This window comes from Trachemys scripta, chromosome 1 (assembly GCF_013100865.1).
Source record: "Trachemys scripta elegans isolate TJP31775 chromosome 1, CAS_Tse_1.0, whole genome shotgun sequence".
Lineage (NCBI taxonomy): Eukaryota > Metazoa > Chordata > Testudines > Emydidae > Trachemys > Trachemys scripta.
Genome location: NC_048298.1, coordinates 344,891,858 through 344,914,483, shown reverse-complemented (window position 1 = coordinate 344,914,483; position 22,626 = coordinate 344,891,858). Strand labels below are relative to the sequence as shown.

The following is a 22,626-nucleotide window of genomic DNA, read 5'->3' as shown; positions in this document are numbered from 1 at the left end:
ATTCAGAGAGAGAAGGGTGTGGCTGCAGGGAGCTAGAGACAGAGAGAGACTGCTGAGCTCCTGGCTCCCAGCCTCTTTATACAGGCCAGCTGGGGACTGATTGGGGTGTGGCCCAGCTGTGGCTGTTTCCCCAATCAGCCTAAGGTTTTCTCTCTCAACCCCAGCCCTTTCCAAGGGCTGTCTTTAAACCCCTCAAAGCAGGAGCAGTTGACCACCCCACTACACATGGCAATGTGGGGAACACTTGCACTGCTGCTGTCCATGTTCTGCAGTTGCTAACCCAGCACTTTTCCAGCACTAAACTCTCTTCCAAAAGTCTGAGAGAAAAGATGAGTGAGCAGTGTTCTGTTTCACATCTCCATGTACAGTATAAACTACCTGCACAACAGCCTAGATCCCTAGAAAACTCTCTTGCAAAGAAATCTAGAGTTTGCTTCTAGGAGCTTGGCAAGGCTTTAAAAGCATTTGCCACCTGACCTGTCTCTTAGAGATTTTTCTTTGTTGGAAAGGACGTTATGAATGTGTCAGAAATCCCACCCGAAATTTAAACCCGTGGAAACGGCATCATGTGCTTTGTGTGAGCAAGTGTATTGGGTTGCAGCTCATTGTGAGTTTGAACACCATAAAAAGAGATGATCTAAGCTGTCATGTGGATTTGTGCATGTGCCAGGAGAGCCGAGACACAAGAATTCACTCCTAATGCATGTTGAATGCTCTGCAGAGAAGCTTCCCCCCTGCGTTATGTTGCTTTCATGAAGTTAGGTCACTCAGGTTTCAGAATCAATGTCTGACTTCCTCACATTCTAGGAGACAATTTTAGAATCAGACCTTAAAACATTTAATGACACATTGCACTAATTCCTACTGCAAAGTGGACAAAATAAGGATTTGATGCAGCTTCCAGTAAAGTACATGGCAAGACTCTATTGAGTTCTGTAGAAGCAAGATCTAGCCTTGACTTAATATAGTGAACGTTAGGGGGCAAATTCTTTTCTACACTACACAAGAGCAAGAGGCACTCCACTGAAGTAGATGGGGTGCACCAATATTCATGAGAGGAGAATTTGGCCGTTAGACTTTGTAGTAGAAGAGCACGTCAAGCAAAATACATAAAGACCGCTGACAAAGCTGAAGTTTAGGTTAACTTTCTTTCTTTAGCTCTTTTCATGAATATTGTAATGAACATAAGGAGACAAATCCAGAAGGAAAAATAGGAAGACTGTGCTGTGGCTAAACCCAGGAGTGAACACAATGGGCCAATCTTTTCAAAAGTGACTACGTATTTTGGGTGCCTGACATGAGTCACTTTATATGGTCCTGATTTTCAGAGCACAGGAGCTCAGCACTTTCTGAAAATTAGGCCCCATTAAGGTGTCTCAAGTTGGGCAGCCAAAAATTTGGGCAGCCAAAATCACCAGTCGCTTTTTAAAATCTTGGCAAAGAAATCTGGGTTCTATACTTGGCTTTGCCACAGGGTACCTCCCTGGGCCTGACTTTCCCCACCTGCAAAATCCAGGCCGTTGTGAGGGTGAATTAATTAATGTGTGTGAAGGGCTTTGAGATCCTCAGAAGAAAGGTCCTGTTGATGGGTGAAATGTTATTAGCAGTTACTGTGTGTGTCATGGCAGCAATTCACCTGTCAGTAAAAACAAAGTTATGAGTGTAATATAGTCCGCTTGACAGCAAAGTCATATAATTATATGTTATGGGCATTGGCTGGACCTGGCCAGCTACTATATAAAAAGAACTTGAGGTTTCAGTTATAGTACAAGTTCTTCTGCTCAACTATTTTCTCCTACTTTATATTTTGAGTGTGTGTGTGTGTGTGTGTTTTCAGCCACTTCCTACCGCCATAATTCCTAGCTGGAATCAGACTAGAGGGCTGCACATCCATTTGAATTATTCATAACGTTAACCTGCACATTACTGTGGTTAAAGGGTCAGGTCTTGGCCTTCTTGTAAATAGCTTGCTCTGTCTTGCCTTGAATCCCCTTGCCTACTGCAGATATATGTGCATGGTGCTCATTTGGCTGAAATATGTTCATGTGCAGACCTGGCCTGAGGTCACATGGGGTGCTTGTGACCATTAAGAGAGGAGTCTTTGCATGCCCCACAACTAAAGCCTGTGAAAACAACACTAACCTAACCCGGATTCTGTGAGGAGAGCTGTAATGCCCAACTGTGGAGGGTCAACCCTGCCTGTGTTCTGCTGGCAAGTGTTGTGAGACCCAGACTGGTATGGGGATGGGCAGGAGAGGGCGCTAGGGGTCTGTTAGTAGCCACTTGCTAAAAATTCTGCCATTATATAGAAGAGTTGGTTGGGGTGATTTCCCTGCCTCTGATAGAGCCCGGCCAGCTCTGAATACAACTGAATCTCCCTCCAAGAGATGAGTGATACCTGCAGCTCAGAAAAAAAATACTTCTGAAAAGTAACAGTTTTCCCTCTGTTATGCACCAGATTGCACCAGGTGTCATGTATCTTCAAAAATATCTTGGGGAAGGAGACTCTCTTCTACAAGCACTGTCCCCCACTCCCCCATGACAGTTCAGATTACACAAGCGACCCCCCAGGCTATGCTAGCAGCATGCTGTGCATATTTATTTAGGAACAAGCTAAAGACACTCCTTGCACAATGCCCTTAGAACAAGTTTGTTTGTGCAGTGGTTTGGCTTTGGTTATGGTTATGAACCAGCGGTTTTGCTTCAGGGGGGAAACAAATGATTCCTCAGACAATCTCATCCCTTCCTTTCTGAAAACACCTAAAAGTCCAGGCTTTTATCACCGGCTAAGGAAGAAAATATCTGTGGGAGCCTGTTGTTAAAATAGCAGCAGCATATTCCTGAACAGACAGGAAGCAGTGTGAGATCAACTTTCCTACGGCACAAAGTCTAATAGCTGGCATGTGTCTTTTCTGAGCATTCATTAAAAAGGATGCTAGGACAGTGTAACTAGTAAGAAGTTTTTCAGCTCCCTGAGAGTAAGGACTTCTTTTCCATGCTCTACAACTTACTGGCTGCCTGGCTTTGGGCAAGTTGCTCCATCTTATTCCGTGTCTCCATTTCCCCCATGTGTAGAATGGGGATAGTAATACCTGCCTCCCTGAGGCAATGTCAGGCTTATTGGATCTCTGTTTATAAAGGGCTTTGAGATCATTGGATGCAAGGCTCTGTATAAATACACATAATTATATTATTATAACATTCCCGATCTCATGTAGGTGCCATGCAGAATTTTGACAGCCATTCAAATGGTTAATGTTGCGAAATATCATGTGGATAAAATGCATATGCACCAGTGATTCTCCCACACATGCTCTGGGTTACATAGATCACAAATGTGGGTCGGGAATATCATGTATTTTGGTCAATGGTATATCGACAGGGACCTGGTGGAGAGATTCTCCTTCCTGCCCAGAGCAGGGATCATCAGTTAGGATCAAATGGGTGTAACATACATGATCTAATAGTAGCTATTGCAGAGAAGCTGGCACTGGTGAGCCTTGGTCCTTTCAGTCGTCTATGAAAAACTACACTTTGAATCATAGAGTCATAGATTAGGGTTGGAAGAGACCTCAGAAGGTCATCTAGTCCAACCCCCTGCTCAAAGCAGGACCAGCCCCAACTAAATCATCCCAGCCAGGGCTTTGTCAAGCTGGGCCTTAAAAACCTCTAAGGAAGGAGATTCCACCATCTCCCTAGGGAACCCATGCCAGTGCTTCACCACCCTCCTAGTGAAATAGTGTTTCCTAATATCCAACCTAAACCTCCCCCACTGCAACTTGAGACCATTGCTTCTTGTTCTGTCATCTGCCACCACTGAGAACAGCCGAGCTCCATCCTCTTTGGAACCCCCCCTTCAGGTAGTTGAAGGCTGTTATCAAACCCGCCCTCACTCTTCTCTTCTGCAGACTAAATAACCCCAGTTCCCTCAGCCTCTCCTCGTAAGTCATGTGCCCCAGCCCCCTAAACCCTTCTGTAGTGGGGGGACCAAAACTGGATGCAATACTCCAGGTGAGGCCTCACCAGTGCTGAATAGAGTGGAAAAATCACTTCCCTTGATCTGCTGGCAATGTTCCTACTAATGGAGCCCAATATGCCGTTGGCCTTCTTGGCAACGAGGGCACACTGCTGACTCATATCCAGCTTCTCGTCCACTGTAATCCCCAGGTCCTTTTCTGCAGAACTTCTGCTTAGCCAGTCGGTCCCCAGTCAGTAGCTGTGCATGGGATTCTTCTACTTATAGAAACAACGAGGAGTCTGGGGGCACCTTAAAGACTAACAGATTTATTTATTTATATATATATTTTTACACGTATAGAGTCATGCACTATCCAGGCAAATAGGACCTGGGTTTTCTAACCATGTTGGCAATGCCGGTAAGAGTCCCACATCCTCTTCCCCCAGGGAAATAGAAGAAAGTATAATGGTAATACAATAACCCAATAATATACTACAATCCAGACCAGGGATGGGCAAACCTTTTGGCCCAAGGGCCACATCTCGGAATAGAAATTGTATGGCGGGCCATGAATGCTCACAACATTGGGGTTGGGGTGCAGGAGGGGGTGAGGGCTCGGATTGGGGGTACAGGCTCCTGGGTGGGGCCAGAAATGAGGAGTTCAGGGATTGGGTGGGGGCTCTGGGCTGGGGCGGAGGAGTGGGTTGCGGGGAGGGGGTGAGGGCTCCGGCTGCAGGTGCAGGTTCTGGGGTGGGGCTGGAGATGAGGGATTTGGGGCGCAGGGGGTTTGGGGATGAGGGCTAGGGCAGGGGGTTCAGGCATGGGGAGAGGCTCAGGGGTGCAGGCTCTGGGTGGCACTTACCTCAAGTGGCTCCTGGAAGAAGCTGCATGTCCCTTCTCCGGCTCCTAAACGGAGGCACAGCCAGGCAGCTCTGCACGATGCCCCATCCGCAGGCACCGCCCCTGCAGCTTCCATTGGCATGCCGGAGGGGGCCATTGGAGCGGGGCCATAGGAGCACGTATGAGCCAGAGGGGAGCCATGCCGCAGCTTCCAGGAGCCGTGTGGAGCAGCCCCCGACCCTGCACCCCAGCTGGAGCACTGGAGGGAGGCCAGGCAGCTGCTTCCAGGAGCCACGGGAGCGGCCCCTGACCCTACTCCCTAGCTAGAGCGCTGGAGCGGGCCAAGCCTGCTCCCCAGCGGGAGATCGAGGGCCAGCTTAAAATGGCTGGTGGGCCGGATCGGCCCACAGGCTGTAGTTTGCCCACCCCGACCTAGATGGAGCTACTATTAGTTGGGTGCATAACTGGTTGGAAACCGTTCCCACAGAGTAGTTATCAGTGGTCACAGTCAAGCAGGAACATGACCTATGAGGGAAGATTGAAGAAATTGGGTTTGTTTAGTCTGGAGAAGAGAAGACAGAGAGAGGACATGATAACAGTTTTCAAATACATAAAAGGTTGTTACAAGAAGGAGGGGGGAACATTTTTCTTCTTAACCTCTGAGGATAGGACAAGAAGCAATGGGCTTAAATTGCAGCTTGGGTGGTATAGGTTGGACATTAGGAAAAACTTCCTATCTGTCAGGGTAGTTAAACGCTGGAATAAATTGCCTAGGGAGGTTGTGGAATCTCCATCATTGGAGATTTTTAAGAACAGGTTAGACAAACACCTGTCAGGTATGGTCTATATAATACTTAGTCCTATCATGAGTGCAGGGGACTGAACTAGATGACCTCTCGAGGTCCCTTCCAGTCATACAATTCTATGATTCTATGTTTATTGCAGTGGCAAGGAATCCTTAGCTCACAAAAGGCTGGAAATTATTTCTGCCGATTTATTTCTTCCTTCTGGAGACAAGGCACTATTCTTGATAAAACCGTTACTTTTTTACAGGCATTTGAGTATTGATCTTGGGCAATTCAGAAAACTTGACAGGAGTGTCAAGTGAAAGATTTGATTTGGCTTCATCAGCCAAAGCACAGGCAAAGCCACTGGTACTTAATATACATATGTGGCACATCACATGTCTGAGAGCAAAAATTTATATAAGGCAAAACCTAAGGTCACTTTTAGCAGCAGGAAGAGGATTATGGAAGCAAGTGGCTTGTTCTCCATACTGTAGGTGAACACATCTTGATCTAAATTGAAGCTTTCCTTGGCTTGTCCTCTATATTAGATACAAAAGAAGTTGCACTCTGCAGAATAATGCACTGAGATGGTCATTGGGAGAAGCTGCAATTAAACAAGCACTGGAAGCCTTAGTTTTCACTGAAAACAATCCTAACCCAGAATATCATAACCCAGCAATACACAGACAATCCAGGAAGTTTTTGGAGAGTGCTGGGGACAACTTCCTCGTACAAGTGCTGGAGGAACCAACTAGGGACCCTGCTCCTCTTGACCTGCTGCTTACAAACAGGGAAGAATTGGTAGGGGAAGTAGAAGTGGGTGGCAACCTAGGCAGCAGTGACCATGAGATGGTTGAGTTCAGGATCCTGACAAAAGGAAGAAAGGTCCCTTCCAGCTCTCTGAGATAGGTATATCTCCATAAACATCCATTCTCATGTCCAGAAAGAATAGCAAATATGGCAGGCGACCAGCTTGGCTTAACAGTAAAATCTTCAATAAGCTTAAACTCAAAAAGAAAGCTTACAAGAAGTGGAAATTTGGACAGATGACTAGGGAGGAGTATAAAAATATTGCTAGAGCATGCAGGGGTGTAATCAGCTTGCAGCTAGCAAGGGCTGTGAAAGGTACCAAGAAGGGTTTCTTCATGTATGTTAGCAACAAGAAGATCAGGGAAAGAGTGGGACCCTTACTGAATGGGGCAGGCAACAAAGTGTCAGATGATGTGGAAAAAGCTGAAGTACTCAATGCTTTTTTTGTCTCAGTCTTCACAGACAAGGTCAGCTCCCAGATTGTTGCACTGGGCAACACAGTATGGGGAGGAGGTGAGCAGCCTTCAGTGCTGAAAGAACCAGTTAAGGACTATTTAGAAAAGCTGGACATGCACAAATCCATAGGCCCAGATTTAATGCATCCAAGAGTGCTGAGGGAGTTGGCTGATGTGATTGCAGAGCCATTGGCCATTATCTTTGAAAATTTGTGGCGATCAGGGGAGGTCCCGTACGATTGGAAAAAGGCAAATATAGTGCCCATATTTGAAAAAGGGAAGAAAGAGAACCTGGGGAACTACAGACCGGTCGTCCTCACTTCAGTCCCCAGCAAAATCATGGAGCAGGTCCTCAAGGAATCCATTTTGAAGCACTTGGAGGAGAGGAAGGTGATCAGGAACAGTAAACATGGATTCACCAAGAGCAAGTCATGCCTGACCAACCCGATTGCCTTCTATGATGAGCTAACTGACTCTGTGGATATGGGGAAAGCGGTGGATTTGATATGTCTTGACTTTAGCAAAGGTTTTGATGTGGTCTCCCACAGTATTCTAGCCAGCAAGTTAAAAAAGAGTGGATTAGATTAATGGACTATAAGGTGGCTAGATTGTCGGGCTCAACGGGTAGTGATCAACAGCTCGATGTCTAGTTGGCAGCCGGTATCTAGCGGAGTTCCCCAGGGATTGGTCCCGAGGCCGGTTTTGTTCAACATCTTTATTAATGATCTGGATGATGGGATGAATTGCACCCCATCAAGTTTGCAGCTAACACTAAGCTGGGGGCAGAGGTAGATACACTGGAGGGTTGGGATAGGGTCCAGAGTGACCCAGACAAACTGGAGGATTGGGCCAAAAGAAATCTGATGAGGTTCAACAAGGACAAGTGCAGAGTCCTGCACTTAGGAAGGAAGAATCCCATGTACAACTACAGGCTGCAGACCGACTGTCTAAGCAGCAATTCTGCAGAATAGGACCTGGGGATTACAGTGAACGAGAAGCTGGATATGAGTCAGCATTGTCTCCTTGTTGCCAAGAAGGCCAACGGCATATTGGTCTGTATTAATAGAAGCATTGCCCGCAGATCAAGGGAAGTGATTATGCCCCTCTATTCAGCACTGGTGAGGCCATATTTGGAGTATTGTGTCCAGTTTTGGTCCCCCCACTACAGAAGGGATGTGGACAAATTGGAGAGAGTCCAGCAGAGGGCAACAAAAATGATTAGGGGGCTGGGGCACATGACTTACGAGGAGAAGCTGAGGGAACTGGGGTTATTTAGTCTGCAGAAGAGAAGAGTGAGGGGGGATTTGATAGTAGCCTTCAACTACCTGAAGGAGGGTTCCAAAGAGGATGGAGCTAGGCTGTTCTAGTGGTGGCAGATGACAGTGTTTCCTAATATCCAACTTAGACCTCCCTCACTGCAATTTGAGATCATTGCTTCTTGTTCTATTTCACTAGGAGGGTGGTGAAGCACTGGAATGGGTTACCTAGGGAGGTGGTGGAATCTCCTTCCTTAGAGGTTTTTAAGGCCCAGCTTGACAAAGCCCTGGCTGGGATGAGTTAGTTGGGGTGGTCCTGCTTTGAGGAGAGGATTGGACTAGTTGATCTCCTGAGGTCTCTTCCAACCCTAATGTTCTATGATTCTAATATCACCTAATTTTGTCACATAGGGTAAATCAGGAGATGTGGGTTCTCTTCCCAGCTCCAACATTGACTTTCTGTTTAGCCTTGGGCAAGTCACATATCTCTCTAGGTCTCCTTGACTTCCCAAAGAGGATAATAATGCTTCCCTATCTTATAGGGGTGATATGAAGTTGAATTCCTTAATGTTTGTAGAGTGCTTGGAGATCCTTTGATGCAAAGTGCAGTAATAGTGCATGCCATCGATTTTGCTCAGATAAGCAGCTCCAGACCTGGATACATCTCCATGGGGCTGTAATGAGTGAAAAATGTTTGCCGGTTGTTTATTCCCAGGGAATGAGCAGGTAGAAAGAATTTCCCCATTTGTCCTGGACCATGACCACTCTCTGCCTGTGGCTGCAACAATAAACTACCAGACTGGAATGTCTTGCTTATGCTAAATGGACTCTACATCATCCTCTTTTTCCTTGGAGCTGCAGGAGAAGGCTAGAGATTCTATTCTAGGTAGGTTCTTATACCACTCAGTTCACCGTAGTACTTGAGCATCTTCCACCAGTGTGCACTAGGTGATGTGACTGACTAACGTCTGTCATGGGTGGTTAATTCTCTCTCTCAACCAGTCCCTCCGTGAGAATCACGTGTACAGTGCTCTGCTTTGTTAGGGTTTTTTAAAATGTCTACACACGAGATGGAAAAGCCCTAAGGCCATCTTGTCTGTTTCCCTGTCCCAGGGCCCCTATCACAGAATCTAAGAATTTAAAAATCTCTTTTTCTTCCTTCTCAGAAAGAGTCCAGATGCTGGTCCAGCTCCCTATGGGTACATTGCACCTCCCTGTGCCAGCCTGATCTAGTGTGTTCCAGGGAATGGCAGAATTCTTCATCTAATGGAGGGCAGGCAGCTATTTCCGCTGGGGGTGGGCAGCTTTAATCTCCATAGGGTGCCATAGGAGCATTAAATCATCATATCCCCTGACTGTGCCCCTCCCTCATAAGCACTGCCATACTGGGAGCTGCACTGGCCTGCTGGGGGTCCCTAATTTAAGGAAGATTGTGGCTTTCTTGTGCTGCTGTAATCCTCCAATGAACTTTCTGCTGCCAAGGATCCTGCTCCCAAAGGCCATTGCAATGGACTGGGGCCCAATGTCTTCAGATCTTGGAATTGTTCTTCCAGTAAATCCCTGCAAATTATTATTCATTTTTGTTGTTTTTTCCCTGATTTCCTTTTGTTTGTTGACCTATTTCTGGTTTTAAGTTGACTGTGACTCAATGTGTTACTGGTAGAGAGGAACTATCAGCTTCCTGCTCTGCACCATGTCTTACTAAAAGAAACACACACCACAGTATACAAATAATACAATACATAATTTCCTGCTGGAGAGAGGAAAAGAGAACAAAGAACCACAAATGACAGCTGCTAGTCATGTTGCTCAGTGCACTTCTGGAAGGCACCCAGCTAACATGGTGATGAGGGCTGTATAAGAACCTGGATAGAATGTATATAAACAGATGTTGAGCTCTGAGACACATAGAAACAATGAGATCCGTGTTCTGATTCAGATGTTTGGTCTGGATTAATGCAAATTAGTAAATCACAATTTACTGAACTAAAAGAAAACACACTTTTAAATTGATGCCTTCAAGTGCCATAAGCCCCACATTTCTAATACCTGAAAACTGTTGTAATCCCATAGGAAATGTCATCTTGAGTCCAAAAAACTAGTAGCGCCTTCAAAATCTATTGCTGTGTCACTAAGAAATTTTAAAACAAAATAAACAAACAAACAAACAAAAAAGCTTCTGCTTTGGTAGAACCTACAATATATGCTGATCTGTTACCCAGTGATAAGGGAAGAAACCCAAGAGGTGGCAAGTGGAAATGCTTTGTTAATTTCAAACTCCAAGGATACCGGAGCATTGTGATCCATGTCTGACAAATGGGTATGGATGAGATTGACTATACAATTTCTCTCGCTGTCAATCTTCTACGAAGGTATTACAAATGAAAGAGAACAGGAAGATATTTCAATGCAATAATTTCTGGCCTGATAGTGCACTGAGAGAGAGAGAGAGATTTGGAGGTATAATGGCCAAATGTGCTAACCTTTTCTCTCTACAAGTGGAAGGGGAGTTACCTCATAGTTAGAACAATGGGATCTGGGCAGTTGGACTTCTAGATTCTCTTCTCACCACTGACTCATTGCACAGCCAATAAAATTGGTACAATATACTTACATTCAGGTGCTGTGAAGCTTATCGGTGTTTCAGAAGTGCTTTGAGACTGTTGGAGGAGATGTGCTATAGAAGGGACAGTTTAATTTTTCAAATTCTAGCTTAGATCACAGGTCAGTCAAGTTTGGAGTTATCATCTTTAGTCTGAGATGGCATCACCATATGATACATCCTCATTTGATAGTCCCTGCCCCAGAGGGGACTAATGTAGCATGGGACGTTTCAACACATTGGTTCAGAAATTGTAGAGGTGCTGCAAGCCATGTGTACTGGAGATCCATATATTTCCAGCTGGCGTTATGCCTGGCTCTAGCTATTGCTATCTGCCCTTCCTTTTATCTCCGTATGTGCAGTATCTTTTCTATCAGAAACTCTCATGCAGGAAAATGACCTCTTAATCAGACCGAGTGTTGTCTGAAACTTCAGCTTGTCCAGAGTGACCTAACACAGAAGGTGCTTAAGGGAGCGGTCTATGCTGCAGTACAAAGAGCAGGGCTGATGCATGGAGATTTGAGAGCTCTTCTGCTGCACAGCAAATCATTAAAGTAACCTCAATGGTAGGAAGAAGGATTTTTTTTACAAAATTCAAAACTATCATAGATATGCACCGACATAAAGAGCCGGGGGCAGACTGTCCCCTACATTCCATTGAAAGGAGGATCAGTCTGATGGAACAAGATGAGGAGATACAGGAGGGAGGATGCCACATCTGAAGCCTTGTTCTTCCCTCCCCTTGACCTCATGGAAGCAACTTTCTGGGGGCACCATGAGGAACAGTCTCTGCAGGTTGGGAGAGGGAAGGCCACTATCCATGCTATTGTTCTCGAGGAAACCTGTAGGGAATCAGTGAGTACGATCCTGCTGGCCAATTAATGAAGGAAGAGAGAGAGAGAGAGAGAGAGAGAGAGAGAGAGAGTACATAATCTCTGCCTTTTTGGAGACACTTTATATATGTGCAATAGGTAGCTAGAGAATCAACCAGTTTCCCAAGCACAGATGACCCTACGCATTTCCAAATGTAAAGATGTTTCCTCTCTCTCCCCACCCCCGTTATCACTGGGTTAATATTGTTGTAAATAGTTCTTTGCCTTTCCAAAGGTGAAGAGCTTCTTTCTAGAACATACAAGCCAAAGAACCTGATGTCATGATCCAGCAAATAAATATAAAACCCCTATCACACTGCATGGTGAAATGCAGTACAAAATGGTGCAACAAAAGACAAATAGGGGCCTATGATCTCTTCAACTGTCCTAAAGTCAACATCTCTTTTTCCTCTTTCATTCAAATAACAAAGGCACTGGTATGGTCCGAGGGATACAGCACAGGACTTAAAGGAGCTGGGTTCTGTTCCCAACTCTATCACCCGTTTATTATAACTCCTTGGGCAAGTCATTGAATCTCTCTGTACATCAATTCCCTCATCTGTAAAATAGGGAGAATAATATGTGCCAGTATTTGATAACCTGGGATGAAAAGATTTATGGAAATACCAAGTATCACTGGGAAGTCGCTCAAGCGGAAGCTAAGGTAAACCCATACATGAAAATAGAAATAGCAGTAGTGTGGTCTGTTACACACAGTTGAGGATGTGACAAATCCTGGATTTGGACTGGATGGATGCACAAATCCACACTGATAATGGAGGTTTTTTTGAATTGCTCCCATAATGTTCTGAAACGAACACAGGTAACAGATAGCCAGGGGTGGCTCTGTTCACTCTGCTGAGCCCTGGGATTAGACAGTCAGTCATCAAAAGCACTCAGGCTTTGGCTGGGGGAACCTCTATTTTGACTTTGTTTGGAACAAAATGATTGTTAAGAAATACAACGAAGCATGGGACATTTCCTCTGTATGTGACTCTAACCCAGCAAAAGCCAGGCAACTGGATGGTTCCGGTCATGGAAAGTAGAAACGGCTATGGAGCTGTCCGTTTCTTGACCACCACGTCAAAGCCAGTGCAGGTTGATAGTGTCCCATATGAAATCAGTTGGATTTTCTAAGCCCAGTTTCTAGTGCACGGATGTCCCTAGTGCAGCTGGCAGAACTGGCACTCTTGTTGGCAGTTTCAGCAGAGAAGGATTTAAGGGACCTGGTGACTGAACTACTCTCTAGCCCCAGGGATAGTGCCACCAGGTCAGGATCAATGTCCAGTATCTGGAGGGCGGGAGAGAAGTGTGTACCTGCTCTGGGGATAAATTACTCCAGTCTCTGGAATCTCTCACCAGCAATGTCCACACTCAATAACGGCAGTGAAAACAACGAGGAGTCCTTGTGGCACCTTAGAGACTAACAAATGTATTTGGGCATGAGCTTTCATGGGCTAAAACCCACTTCATCAGATGCATGGAGTGAAAAATACAGTAGGCAGAATATATATTATAGCACATGAAAAGATGGGAGTTGCCTTACCAAGTGGGGGGGTCAGGTGGACAAGCCCTTTATGGTGTGGCTGATGTGGTTAGGTCCTCAGCCACACCATCAGGGGCTCATTCACCTGCACATCTACCAATGTGATATATGCCATCATGTGCCAGCAATGCCCCTCTGCCAGGTACATTGGCCAAACCGCACAGTCTCTACGCAAAAGAATAAACGGACACAAATCAGACATCAAGAATTGTAACATTCAAAAACCAGTAGGAGAACAATTCAACCTCCCTGGACACTCAATAACAGACTTAAAAGTGGCAATTCTTCAACAAAAAAACTTCAAAAACAGACTCCAACAAGAAACTGCAGAACTAGAATTAATTTTCAAACTGGACACCATCAAATTAGGCCTGAATAAAGACTAGGAGTGGATGGGTCACTACAAAAAGTAATTTTCTCTCTGCTGATACTCACACCTTCTTGTCAACTGTTGGAAATGGGCGACATCCACCTTGATTGCATTGACCTCGTTAGCACTACAAAAGTAATTTTCCCTCCCTTGACATTCACCCCTTCTTGTCAACTGTTGAGAATAGGCCACTTCCACCTTAATTGAATTGGCCTTGTTAGCACTGAGCCCCCCACACTTGGTAAGGCAATTCCTTTCATGTGCTATAATATATATTTTGCTTACTGTATTTTTCACTCCATGCATCTGATCAAGTGGGTTTTAGCCCACGAAAGATTATGCCCAAATAAATTTGTTAATCTCTAGGGTGCCACAAGGACTCCTCTTTGTTTTTTGCTGATACAGACTAACACGGCTACCACTCTGAAATGAATAACAGTAGTGATATTTTAAAGTTGCTCCCACACGTTCAATGACCACCACACTTCTTATTTTTAAGGGATTGTTTTATTTAAATATAAGAAAATTTGAAAAAAGAGTTTGTTTTTAGGAAAAAGAAGAACAGAGACTCTAAGGTGCCACAAGTACTCCTGTTCTTCTTTTTGCGGATACAGACTAACACGGCTGTTACTCTGAAATTTGTTTTTAGGTTACAACTTTCAATAGAAATAACCATACTGAGTGGATTATTTTTTTGTGTCTGCAGTTTTTTGTGCTCTGCCATGGGTTTCTCCAGCTGTCCCAGCTCCTGCTATCTGGCTATCTGAAAAGCTCAATTTCAACAATTGAGAAGCGGTTTGGCTTATCCAGTCAGACATCCGGATTGCTCGCTTCCTTCAATGAGGTAACCTCTACTGTATTTAAAATTCTCTCTTTTGATCTCCCACCCACACAACTCTCCTGTACTCTTGTCTGTCCTAAGGAGGTCATTTACAAAGTGTTTCAGAGGCTTTTTCATCTCTGTCTCCTACTGCAGGTTGGGAACACATTGCTGATAGTCTTCGTAAGTTACTTTGGAAGCAGAGTGAACAGGCCCCGTTTCATTGGCTGCGGCGCTATTCTTGTATCCATAGCTGGGTTTCTCATGTCTCTTCCTCACTTTATAACCGGGCTCTACGAATATGACCAGTCCATTGCCAGTAGGTACTCTAAATGTATATACCTTTTGGGAACAGGTAAAGGGGAAAACTTTTCTTGAGGTTTCATTAACTGCAAAGCATAAAAATGTGGAATATGACACCAAAGAAGCAGATGTTGAACTTTTGTTTTCAGAAATTAAAATGTACTGGCCCCAAGAGGTAAACATTGACCAAGGTGAAGCCAAGAGAGGAATAACAAGAAAACAGCTCCTAAGCTGGAGTCAGAACAAATGAAAATGAGATCTAAAGCATTTACATTCTTAGATATGCTGCTGCTTCCACTTCTTGCTTCCCCTTTTGTTATGATTATTTAGGGCACCAAATGTACCCTAGGTCCCTACCCCAAAGAGATTACAATCAAGGGTCTAATCCTGCAAATCATTACTCACACAAGTTGTCCTTGCACAAGTAGTCCCACTGAGTTCAGACCAAATCAAGGAGAATACATATGTGAGCAAAGGTTTGCAGGATGGGGCTTTAAACTGTAGGTGAAGGAAGAGGATTGGATACAGCCAACAGCAGTGGTAGAGCAGTGACCATAGGCACAAGTGCCCGGATTTTAAATCTTTCTTACTTTATTTGTGATTTCATTGATGCTTCCTTGGGGGGAGGACTAGTGTTTGTGGGCCTGATTGAAGAAGTAACTTTTAGGAAGGGGCGTGAAGGAGGAGATGGTAGGATATGGAGGACCAGGTCAGGGATGGGATTTACAGGCATAGGAGGCTTCATGGAAGAAGTGAGAAGATGAGAATGGAAGGAGAATACGCTGGTGGAGGTTAGTCATCCTGCTCCTTGACCTCAAGGTCATAATCCCCAATCCCAGTAATCATAGAAATCCTACTATCAGACTCTACAAAATCCTTTAGAAACTTCTCTACGAGGCCTTTCCCTGTTTCCTTGGGTCACTACACCAGTACAGACCAGCCAGAACACAGCTGGGGTCACAGACTAGGTCTGCATTGTACTTTCCCATTAATATTTCCTCAGTTACAGCCACCAAAGGAGGATTTACGAAGTGACTAATTCACAGCTTTAGCCAGGGAACAAGGGCTAACGAAAGTATGGAAACAAGTTCAACCTACACTTCATGATAGGCCCTTGGATAGGGTAGCCGTTCCCTGGGTCAGATGACTGATCTGTCAAACACAGAGGAAAAATCCTGAATTCAGTGTTGTTTTGGGGAGTCAACAAAAATTCCAGAACTTTCAAAGGCGGCTGTTATGCTACACTTTTCAATATTCCTTAATTATGTAGATAATTACTTTTGTGATAAATCTGTTATCTATTATTTCACAATTATTTATGATACCCAATTTTTTTTTCTCTCACATCTCCAGCTCCATTACACTGGTATCAATCCAGAGTAACTCCACCAAAGTCAGTGTAGACGAGAGCAGACTGCCTCTTTAGTTGGACTTGATTTTTATCCTTTTCGCATCCATCTACATTTTTAAGTGTGACCGTAATTGTACTTATCTACTGAGTAACCTTTGTTTAGTGCCATCGCTCTTTTATCATCATTATCTTTCACAGCTCAACAAATACATTTTTATTTGGTTTCTGATCGTCTTGCACAGTGTCCCCAATGTGGATGTTAAATTAAGGCCTCATGTTTATTTGATGTATATCTAGATGTATTTGACATTGTTGTTAGGTAGGTTATTATCGACTAGATAAAGAGATGTTTAAAAAGAAACAACTATTGTACCAAATTCTTCCCTGTGTAACACTTGTGAAATTTCATTGGTCCACTGAGGCAGAAGTGGGTAACTGAAAGTAGAATTTAGCCCATCATTTGTTTAATTTGTAAACCATACATGGCTATAGAAATCACTAAGTGCCAGATTTTCCCTGGCCCCAGCAGCTAGCACGGGGTTGAGGAAAAGCCAACAGTCAAGGCTCCTGTCTTTGGAGAAGTGTAGGGACTGCATGCTCTGTGTTGTATGCCAGGTGGCAGGGTGAAAGCGCTGTGCGGTGGAGCTGGGCTGGGGCACCAAGAAAGCAAGCTGCATGCCAGACCGCAATCACTGCTTGTGCTCTGGAGAGCATGGGGAGGAATGAATCCTCTGGAGGCACAGTCAGTGACTGGGATCCCCATGGGGCTGTGTGACTCCACAGTCGGGGCTGTAGCTAAGTGCCACAACCTAACCCTCAGAGAGACAAACAGCAGCTCTGTATCTGACGCCATTTTACAGAGGATGTTTCATGTCTAAGGTTAGGTGTCCACCAACTTCGGCTTTGAGCACTTAGGGGTGTTGCATTTGCCTCCACAGGTGTGTTCAGCAATTCTACTGATCTCTGCCAACCTGCTATATCCACGAGAAACCTCAGTGACACAGACTGCACCCCACATGCCGTGAAGGAAAACCGCGAGGTCCTGCTGATCCTGTTTATTGGCCAGGCTTTGCTAGGGATTGGAGGGGTCCCCATCCAGCCCTTTGGGATCTCTTACATTGATGATTTTGCCAGTGAGAGAAACTCACCTCTCTATTTAGGTAAGACTAGAATTGAGTCCCACCATGGTCAGAAAGGAAAGCAGCTCTTATGCTGGGCTGGAGGGACCAGTTCCATGACAGGGTGTGACTGCTCTAGACCCTTAGACTACAAGAAATTTCAAGTGTTTTTAGTTTTGGCTGCTCCAGAGTTTAATTCCTATAAACACCATAAACTCCTGAAACATATTTCACAAGGATTCAGTGTAACAAAGAATTGATTCTTATGTATGTTCATATGATTCTTATGATGCTTTTCATCAGTAGCTGTCATAAGAGGGTTTCCATGTAAAAGCTGAAGTAGATAAATTGAGGTAGCAAAAAAACATTTCAAAAAGAATGGCACAGTTTTTAATCTGAACAGTGCCAGTATATATCTTGAGTACATTTTTGAATGTAATGGAGGTTTTACACAAGGAGTAACTGAAGTCAGAGTTTGGCCCCTGATGTACTGCAGAAGTCACAAGGGGTTCAGAGAAGAGTGGCAAGAATGATTACCTAGAAAGGAGAAATGGTAAAAGAATATAAGATAATTTATGGTATAGAAGAGGTAGATAAAGGATTTTGCATTTTTTTTTTGCTTAAAACAACAACAAGGGGATATTCAATTAAATCAAAAGGTGGGGAATTCAAAACTGATAAAAGGAAATACTTTTGCACATGACATATAATTAGACTGTGGAACTCATTGCCACAGGAAGCCCACGAGGCCAAGACCTTAGCAAGATGGAAAGACAGATGGAACATTTATATGGATAACAAGAATAGTCAGAGGTATAATTAATGGTAACAACATTTTTGGAAGGAATATTAGAACTCATGCTTCAGGGTTTAAGCCAATCTCTAATTATTAGATACCAGGATGAGACCTAATATGGGGGTAAATTAACCCACACCTGTTACTACAGGGTTCTTACACCTTTCTCTGGTGCTGGTCCCAGTCAGAGACAGGATACTGGGCTGGATGGACTTTGGGTTTGACCTCATTTGGCAGTTCCTATTTTCCTGTGGTTTTGCATCTCATGTCCCCTGCATGCACTCCTCTCAAAGACAGCATTTTCCACTCGGCAGAAAGGTTCTGTTTCTTTTTGCAGGAATCCTGTTTGCTCTGACTATCATCGGACCTGGCGTGGCATTCATGTTAGGATCTGCCATTTTGCGCTTTTATGTGGATATTGACAAAGTTCCCCCAGGTGAGTTCATGTAGGTTCTGAGGGCCATTATCCATTTGTAATGCAGTGCGTGGGAGGGAGAACTTGCCTGTTACCATAGGCAATGTTATTTTGGATCTGCGAGCTAGCATCATGATGCCAAAGAAGTTTAAAAGATCTGAAGTGTACAGCGACGCTGCTGTTCATCTGCCATCAAGTGAAGCAAAGCCTGGCTTCCTTTAACTCTGCTGACACACTTGTATATGCCTGAGTGCATTAACAGAGCTTCCTGTAATCATTCTGCTAGCGGCTTGCATGATTCCGGGGGTGGTAAACCAAGTACAGTAAATGCAGTGATGGAACTCTCCGAGTAATCAGATATGGCAAGTGGGTGCTTCCCTTCTAACTCAGAGTCACACACAAATGCCAGAGGTTAGATCAAGCATGGCTGCTTCAGAAACTTCATGCTTTCCTCATGCTTTCTCCTTCCTCAATCATGGGGATCACTCACACCGGTGCTGCAGCTCAGTTCCAATATTGCCAGCACAAGGAGAGTGAAGCCTATTTATCTGTCCTTACCGTGCTCACCAATGTATTAGCTGGGTGCCCACAAGGATTACACCTTATTCATTACGCTTCTCTCGACTGCTTCTGCGTAACTAGTGGTGCATGGGAGCTGCACAGGTATGCACATTCCACCCACCACCAGCTCTCAGGGTGGGTGTGTAGGAGGAGAGTGAAAATGAAAGGGGAGGAAAGAAACACAAAAAAGGAGTGGAGGAGAGAAAGAAAAGAGACATGGAATGTGCAGAAAGACAAGGTAACTGAGGAGGGGGAGAGGCAGGGGGGAAAGGAGACCAAAAACAAGGAGAAGAGACAAAGATCAGGGAGAGATCCTTAGAGGCCTTTAAAGACCTTGAAGCCTTTCCAGTTTCATTTGTCCTGCGCTATGTTAGGAGAGCATTTGTGGGATTCACTGGGCATAGGAAAGATCTCTAACACTTCGGTAACGTCAGCCTGTCAGCAAAGGTAAAACTAGAGACTACCACAGAAGGTAGGGAGGGGCAATGAAGATCCACCCTGACAGAAACAGCCTTGTTTGCCAGTCAGCACAGAGTTGTAACAGGGATGAGCACTGTGGAAAAGCCTAAGAACAAAATTGATGCTGCTGTCTCAAGAAGAACAGGCTCGGGCACCAGGGAGGGCAGCAGCCCTGGAGAGGGGCTGAACAACTGGTTGTCAATCTAAAAAGGAAGGCAAGATGGGCAGGGATGGTGTCCCTAGCCTCTGTTTGCCAGAAGCAGGGAATGGGCGACAGGGAATGGATCACATGATGATTCGTTTTTTTAATCGCGATGAATTTTTTTGAGTTAATTGCGTGAAGTAACTGTGTTTAATCAATAGCCCTAGTTGGAAATAAACATACTTAGTCCATTCAAAAGAGTTTTTTAGCATAAGTATTTAACATATATTTTAAGGGACCATTCAAGATGAAGTGGCCCAGTAGCACCTGATTGTCAATAACAGATTTCTTGGTGTCTCTACTGGATCTGTGAAGGGAAGTGTGGTGATCCCTGGGTTTCTTATGTGTTAACTACTTATGCTAAATAATCTGTTCCACCTTGTATTTACCAGTGATACTCTGGGTACCTTTCCCAGACCTGAAGAAGATCTCCGCGTAGCTTGAAAGTTTGTCCCTCTCACCAACAGACGTTGGTCCAATCAAACATATTACCTCACCCAGATCGTCTTTTCGATTTATATAACAGCTTTTGCTCCGATGGACCCTCAAACTCTGCACAATCCACAGATACCTAATATCACAGAAGCAACTATCTCTGGCATGAAGGTAGCAGCCAACCGACATGCAGCAGGCTACTCACCGTGGGGCGAAGGGAAATCTGGGTCAGGGACACTGGACAAACTCTTAGTCTTAAGAAAACTGCCCTGGGATTGTTAATGTCAGTGCAGAGCAAACAAAGCCCCAGTTTTAAAGTCTGCAGCAAAAGGTCCTGAAGCAGTAAGTGGCTTGGTACTCGACTTCCCTGCCTCACCATGTTGAAGGGATGGATTGACCCGGGCAGGATCTGTGGTCCTAGGGGCTCTGCAAACCTGTTGCTTAGATCTTCTACGGGCTGGTCCACACTAACCCCCCACTTCGAACTAAGATATGCAACTTCAGCTACGTGAATAACGTACCTGAAGTCGAAGTACCTTAGTTCGAACTTACCGCGGGTCCAGACGCGGCAGGCAGGCTCCCCCGTTGACTGCGTGTACTCCTCTCGCGGAGCAGGAGTACCGGCATCGATGGTGAGCACTTCCGGGATCGATTCAGGATCGATTTATCGCGTCTAGACGAGACGTGATAAATCGATCCCAGAAGATCGATTGCTTACCGCCGGACCTGGAGGTAAGTATAGACGTCCCCTAAGTCATTCCCTTAGACTAAAGCTAAGTGAGGAATATGTCTGAGTAACTGGAGTTAGAGCTCCCTCTACCTGTGCTGTCTTCAGATAGGAATGTAATTGGCTATTGGGTGGGAGGGAAAGGGGGAAGCTCAGAAAGTGGTGGCAGTGGTAGGTAGTCATGCAGAAATACGGCTAACCCAATCTCATGATTCTTGGCTAAACCTTGTCCATGTGGGATTCCGGAAGGAATTTTAACCCCCACATACGGCACTGCACAACTGGCTATGTGCATTGTTGGGGTAGGAGGTTATTACATCACAGTTGTGTAAGAGATGCTGTTCACTTCTCCTTTAGGACTAGTTTCCTAGAAGTAGGCTTAAAATTAATATCTAACCGCAGGAATTCCATGATCCGTAGAAATATTTCCTGGTTTAAACTCATCGTATTGAGAAATTGCATCCTGACTTCTGAAGATCATGTTTTATTTAGGCCAACTACCCTTCGCACAGTGTATGTAATCTTTGGCAGGGTGCTGCTCTTACTTCATGTGAAAGGGAAAAAAAACATTCCAGATGTTCTGTCTGGTCATGCAACCAGGGGGATAATGGTCATTCAAACTAGAGGAAAAAGCAGAGGGGGAGGAAGAGATGGAAGTTACCAAAGGATTTTGTAAAATTGGTCAATTTGGCCTGTATGTTGGAGATGACTTAAAAGGGAGTGTTGTATAGGGTGACCAGCTGTCCTGATTTTATAGGGACAGTCCTGATTTTTGGGTCCTTTTCTTATATAGGCTCCTATTACCCCCGACTCAGTCTCGATTTTTCACATTTGCTGTCTGGTCACCCTAGTGTTGTCTAACTGTTTAGACCTGCAGAATGGGAGTGTGGTTTCCTGGGTCCTACTCCTAGCTTGACCACTGAGAGTAGCCAAGTTATTAAAGCCAAAATATTCAAACTTGGGTGCCTAAAATCAGATGCTTAAATTAACATTTATTATTTAGTGGATTTCTAGCTGCCTTTAATGCTATTTAGCAGGTGGAAGCAAGGAAGAGATTCAGCATGATGTGATCGGTCAGCTCTCCATGGGCCACCAGCAAATGTTCTGTGGACCTCCAGGGATCCACAGCCCCCAGCGTGGGAGCCACTGCTCTGGAGCACTGAGCAAAATTCATTTGTTAGGGACAGATGGACACATCCAATAGAACCTATTTCCTGCAATCAGAGGGGTAGAGGTGGAGACAGTGGTGGCCCTCACTTCTTCCCATCATCTGTGTTTCTATTTTGTGTTTATTTGCTTGTATTTCAGAGGAAGTTCAGCTCACTAACAAAGATCCTCGATGGGTTGGAGCCTGGTGGCTCGGCTTCCTGGTCGCAGCCACTCTCGTGGCCTTATCTGCCATTCCTTATTTCTTCTTCCCAAAAGAAATGCCTAAAGAGGTAAGAACAGGAATGGAGACAGGCAAGGTCAGCTGCACAAATCGTTCAGCTGGTTTAAACAATTAAGTTCTCTTAGCTCCCATGGCAGGTGGGTTCACTCTAGATTGGGGTGTGAGGGGATGATGGTCTCAGTGAGAATTTCCTGAGGCTGGTTGGGCAATGGAGTGATGCTGAAGTGGGATAAGGTATAGAATATCAATATGCTGTGACGAGATGTTATAAATGTGCTGTTGTACACATGCCACCTCTCTCTCTCTCTCCCCTCTCTGCTTCCCTTGTGGGCCACCTGCCTTCTAGAGATGACTGTCAGCTGTGAAGTTTGTATCCAGATTCAAACTTCTTGAAAGTACAAAGAGCTTCTGACAGATGTTCTGATTTGAACTCTTTTCTAGTGTCTGCAGCCCTTACTAGCTCAGATCTGATAACCAAGCAGAGTCCAGCCTGGTCAGTATTTTGGTAAAAGACTACCAAGAAAAACCCAGAGTGCTGCTGACAGTTTAGTA

General features: G+C 44.8%; 1 protein-coding gene across 3 annotated transcripts in view; it reads left to right on the top strand.

The window, feature by feature from the left end:
- The window catches only part of SLCO2B1 (solute carrier organic anion transporter family member 2B1), a 99,289-nt gene that overhangs the window by 21,834 nt on the left and 54,829 nt on the right, over nucleotides 1-22,626 (top strand). For all 3 annotated transcript variants that reach the window (XM_034759315.1, XM_034759317.1, XM_034759316.1), the window contains 5 exons: nucleotides 14,204-14,341; nucleotides 14,474-14,636; nucleotides 16,910-17,131; nucleotides 18,223-18,321; nucleotides 21,993-22,123. In XM_034759315.1, coding sequence (XP_034615206.1) covers nucleotides 14,204-14,341; nucleotides 14,474-14,636; nucleotides 16,910-17,131; nucleotides 18,223-18,321; nucleotides 21,993-22,123 — 753 coding nt within the window. The remainder of the gene's footprint in view (nucleotides 1-14,203; nucleotides 14,342-14,473; nucleotides 14,637-16,909; nucleotides 17,132-18,222; nucleotides 18,322-21,992; nucleotides 22,124-22,626) is intronic.